Here is a 5,449-nt window from a genome sequence, read left to right as displayed (position 1 = left end):
GTGAGAGAGGAATGCTGTCGCTTCCTGTTTGAACATTTCACCTTGTGTTTTCAGCTTCACTCAGACTGAATGGCCTCATGATTAAAGAATGATTTTTCTTGTCCACTATGTTGCTGCATTTTAGATATAGAAAATTATGATGAAAATATGAAATGGAAATTGGATTTAGTTTGTCCTACACCATGCATGAAAAAATTAATACTGTACAATTTAAGTTTAATTTTAAACCTCTTTTAGCTTTGTATTTCCATATAAGACACATTGATTACAAAAAAAATATCAAACATGTGCTGCTGAATATGAGCTATATAAAATCTACCATAACAACAGTCTACAGTACCTTGCAATGCTTTGGAATGCAACACACCCTGGGTGGTGATACCACCCGCTCTCTGACTATCAAGATATAAACCAGGAAACACAGTTTGTTCGCTGATGACGGAAATGCACACTTAGAGACAGACAGCAGGATACAAAAGAGCTTCCACTGAGAAATAGGAAATACGGATCAAGAGGGTCACTGAGAATACTTGAGTACTACTACTACTACTACTACTACTACTACTACTACTACTGCTACACTTCCACTAGTTGCTGAGGAGTGACGACTTTTGAGAGACGTTTGAAGTTTCTGTCTGCTGTGTTTTCAGCCTCACTCAGGAATGGCTGCTCGGGTAAGCCAAGCAGAGATGGATTTTTCTTGTCCAATCTGTACAAACGTCTTCAAAAATCCCGTTGTGCTGTCATGTAGCCACAGTTTCTGCAAAGCCTGTCTGCAGAAGTGGTGGTCAGAGAAACTGATTCATGAGTGTCCACTTTGTAAAAGACGATCTTCAAAGAGTGATCCACCATGTAACTTGGCTTTAAAGAACCTGTGTGAAGCCTTCTTACAGAGGTTTTCTCTAGAGGAGAACGCTTCGAGGTCTGAGGCTCTCTGCAGCTTGCACTCAGAAAAACTAAAGCTCTTCTGTCTGGACCATATGCAGCCAGTGTGTATTGTCTGTCGAGACTCAAAAATGCATGTCAACCACAGCTTCAGACCCATCTGTGAAGCTGCACAGGATTGCAAGGAATGGCTACAAAGCTCTCTGAGTCTCTGGAAGGACATGCTGGATCGCTTGAATCAACTTAAAGTTAATTGGGATTATACAGCAGAACACATGATGAACCAGGCCAGACACACAGAGAAGTGGATTAAAGAGCAGTTTAAGAAGCTTCACCAGTTTCTACAAAAAGAAGAGGAGGTCAGAATCACTGCACTGAGGGAGGAAGAGGAGCAGAAGAGTCAAATGATGAAGGAGAAGATGGAGGCTCTGAGCAGAGAGATAGCAGCTCTTACAAACAGAGTCAGGGCCACAGAGGAGGAGCTAAAAGCTGATGACATCTCATTCCTGCACAACTACAAGGCTGCAGTGAAAAGAGTCGAGCAGTGCCCTCTGCTGGAGGATCCACAGCTGGGCCCAGGAGCTCTGATAGATGTGGCCAAACACCTGGGAAACCTGACTTTTAACATCTGGACCAAGATGAAGGCGATGGTCTCCTACACTCCTGTGATTCTGGACCCAAACACTGCTAATCCAGAACTCATCGTGTCTGAGGATCTGAAGAGTGTGAAATACAAAAAGGTGGATGTAGAGAGACAACTTCTGAGAAATCCAGAACGATTTGAAGACTATGTCACAGTCCTTTGCTCCAAGGGCTTTAACTCAGGGACTCACACCTGGGATGTTGAAGTTAGAGATGATACAAACTGGGCTGTGGGTGTGACAGCAGAGTCTGTCCCAAGGAAAGGAGAGATTCTAACTGGATACTGGGAAATATGGTTCTGTGATGGTAAATACAGAGCATACTCTCCACCAGTTATAGATACGATTCTCTCTATGAAGAGGCCACTCCAGAGGATTAGAGTGTGTCTTGACTGGAGAAGAGGAAAGCTGTCATTTTCTAATCCAGACACAAACACACACATTTATACTTTTACACACACTTTCACTGGCAGGCTTTTTCCATTCATCAACACTCTAAATACAGCCCCACTGAGGATACTATCAGTGAACATCACTACACAGTTAGAGATGTAGATTATGGTTATTAGGCTGATGATGATGATGATGATGATGATGATGATACCTTATTACATTATATCATTTTAATATGCTTATTGCTGTTTGTATTGTTGTGAGATGGGTTGCTATGAAACTTTGTACAGACACTTATGGTCCCCAGAGGATGTATCCTACTGACTTTAGTGATCCTCTGTTTCTGTGGTTTTGAGTGAAACTGTTTGGATGGATTGTCATGATATTTAATAGAGACATTTATGTTCCTCTCAAGATGAACTGTAATAACTTTGATGATCCTCTGACTTTTCGCTTAGTGCCATCATCTGGTCAAAATTTAGATTTGTTTGTTTGGTTTATAACCCATACCTACATAATTATTGGCATCAGTCTTAGCTGTTCTTTGGAGTTTGTAATAATTAGTAACTGTTCGCATGCTAACACCACAAACTAAGATTTTGAACATTATAAATATTATGTCTGCTTAATATCGTCATGCTAGCATTGTAATTGTGAGCATGTTGGCACGCTGACTTTAGCATTTAGCTCAAAGCATTGTTGTGCCCAGGTACAGCTTCACAGAGCCCCTTTTGTTTGTGTAAAGAATTTAATTTTAATCAAAAACTGCGTTCCAATTTTCATCATTAGAAGCTGTGGCTTCCTCAGTAAGTCGGTTAAGTGCAGCAAACTCTCATTTTCAGACAGGTTGAAATGAGAGAAGTAAAACACTGCCTGTTTTCCATCTCATTATGACTTTGCTGTTTACGGGATGGAAGCATTTAAAAGAGCATATGTGCTCATAATTACTTTGAAATAGTATAAATGCATATAGTAATAATAATAATAATAATAATAATATGAACTTTGCTTATGTTGAGTCTTGTTATGTATCCAAATGCTGTTATACGTTGAAAGGAATTTGGTCAAATATGTATCAGTTAAGGTTTTATGACATATCCTTTGTTTATTTGAGCTTGTTAGCCATATGCTAACTCCTTTTCTATGGGATTTTACAGTACATCAGGTGCTGATCAGTTTCTAGTCACCCACTGGTAGCCTATTTACCATCAGAATACAGCTAATAAAGCTGTAGTCAATAGACAAGACATTTTGCTGAGAAGGCAGTTTTCATTCTTATTGTTGATTGATTGTTTTGTGCCCTTGTAGTTACATGATCTTGCAATAATTTTGAAATGACAAACCTTAAATATAGTACACACCAAAAAAATGTAAGGAGTCTCTGTAAGTATGTATGTATTTTGATTTTCTTGAAAATTCTGTTCATCTGATAAACTTCACAGTTAGTTGTTTTCCGTCTCATTATTATTCTGTTCTTTCCAGGACAACAATGTTATCTAAATACATGCTTTACTCTAGGAACTAGTTACACTAACTTTACTCAAGTTTAACTGAAGTTAGCCTGGCTCCAGACTACTGTTTTGGGCGGTTTGCATCTCTGCAACAAAGTTGTCAAGCAATTTTTGGAAATTGTCAAATAAAAGTTTTTTTGTTTTGTTTTTTCTGACAGATTTCCAATCTAGTTTCCATGTGTGTTTCCTCAAAGTAACATATGACATCTTATTGCAATCTGTTTGTCTTGGATGAAAAAGCTTCTGCTTTTTTTTGCATTATTTACCCTTAAAACAGTTTTATAATTATCCAGGTTAATCAGGCATTGTGATGTTAAAAAAATAGTTGTTGTTAATTAGTATTGAGTAGAAACAGAATACTTTACAACTGCTATCATTAAAAGTGTACAAACTATAGAGTTGGAAAAACAGTAAAATGTATTCATGTTAACAGTGGTGGAATGTGAATGAGTACATTTACCCAAACACTGTACTTCAGTACAATTTTAAGATACTTGTACCTGAGTATTTTATGCTGTGTGCACATGGCTTGTCAGTTGGGCTATGTCTCTTATCATTGCTATGCTGATGATGTCCAGCTTCATGTATTTTTAAATGTGTGGAACTTTCAAATCTTTCCAGTTCTAAAACTGTCTCTTAGATTATTGCCTGGATGTCTAATAGTTTCCTGCAGTTAAATCAAAACAAAACTGAAGTGGTTTGATATTTGCCCCAAATAAAACCTACCCTCCTTCTTATCTACCTGACGGCTCAAATCAATATCATCCAATGTTTTTCTCGTCATGTCTTGGCTATTGTAATACAGTGTGTTGGGGTTTAAGTCAAGAGTCTGTAATACATCTACAATAAGTTAAAAATTCTTATGCAAGATTACCAACTAAAACTATACAGTATTCCCATTAATAAATAAAAATAAAAATAAAAATAAAAATTATAGCCTATATATACATGTATAAAACAACTCATAAACATTGTTATAATTCAGTTTACAAAAAAAACAACTATTGAGTTGCTGCACAAATTGCAAAGGTCTCTGCTTAAAGCAACCTATAGTTTACCAGATTGGGTCAGATACTTGATACAAACAATGAAGTGAAAACAAAATATCACTTCAGTCAGATTATCAGGCTTAGTTTAAAGAAATGGGAAATCTGCGCTCAAACCGTGTTCTATAATTACAAATTGGGCTCAGCAATCTGAAATCTAAGATTGCAGATTGAGTGATGATTTTTTTCCCATTCATTTTGTGATTAATAAATTTCCATATTGTTCTTATCTGATTTAGTTATCTAGAGTCTTGGACAGGAGTCAGGGGGTCCAAAGCACTGTTAAGCTGTTTGATCAGAGGTCTCTACAGTGTATATATTGTATGGATACATCATGTGATGTGTCATGTCATATAATGAGAAACCCATCTTATTTGTTTCCTTAGAACATAAGGTTTCTTGGGGTGACAGTAGCTCAGTCTGTGGGGACTTGGCTTGGAAACTGGAGGGTTGCTGGTTCAAGAGCTGCCACTTTGCCTATTGGGCACTGCAGATATGCCCTTGAGCAAGGCATCAAACCTTTAAACTGCTTCATGGGCACTGTACCTTAGTTACCCCTCCTTGTTTAGTGCATGGGTGTGGTATGTGTATAAAAGAGGGATACTCGAAAAAGGTACATTTCAACTGCCAATTGCCTGACTGTGTGGATTGACTAAAAAATAAAATGAAATGAAATTAAAATAAATAAAAACAAAAATCTTGGTGGGATAATGTGACTCTCCCATCCTGTTGTTAACAAAAGAAATATTTCACATATGGACACTTTGGTGAATGAGTGTGTTTGGATTTCAGCTGTTCATGTGTTTGTAAGAACTTATTGTCTGATTTGTTTTCTTGGTTCCCCACAGGGCTGAGCTGTGAGTGGATGCTGGACCGTTCTGGGCTTCGATATCTTCATTTTGCTACATTTGTTTATTGTATTGGCTGGAGGTGATGGATCGGGTTCCTTGTCTAAAAGGGCTCCTTTACATCC

At 37.7% G+C, this 5,449-nt stretch overlaps 1 protein-coding gene across 1 annotated transcript; it reads left to right on the top strand.

The window, feature by feature from the left end:
* Positions 1 to 425: 425 nt before the first annotated feature.
* On the top strand, positions 426 to 4,262 carry LOC144459826 (E3 ubiquitin-protein ligase TRIM39-like). Its single transcript, XM_078164515.1, has one exon. It carries the CDS (start codon positions 663 to 665, stop codon positions 2,079 to 2,081), a length of 1,419 nt encoding a protein of 472 aa, XP_078020641.1. The 5' UTR covers positions 426 to 662; the 3' UTR covers positions 2,082 to 4,262.
* Positions 4,263 to 5,449: the final 1,187 nt, after the last annotated feature.

The sequence above is a fragment of the Epinephelus lanceolatus genome, chromosome 22, assembly GCF_041903045.1.
Source record: "Epinephelus lanceolatus isolate andai-2023 chromosome 22, ASM4190304v1, whole genome shotgun sequence".
NCBI classification, from domain to species: Eukaryota; Metazoa; Chordata; class Actinopteri; order Perciformes; family Serranidae; genus Epinephelus; species Epinephelus lanceolatus.
Note: the sequence above shows the minus strand (reverse complement) of the source record. Positions and strands in the feature narration are given on the sequence as shown.

Excerpts from the sequence above, each read along its gene's own strand:
- LOC144459826 (XM_078164515.1), top strand. The coding sequence starts at position 663 with ATGGCTGCTCGGGTAAGCCAAGCAGAGATGGATTTTTCTTGTCCAATC.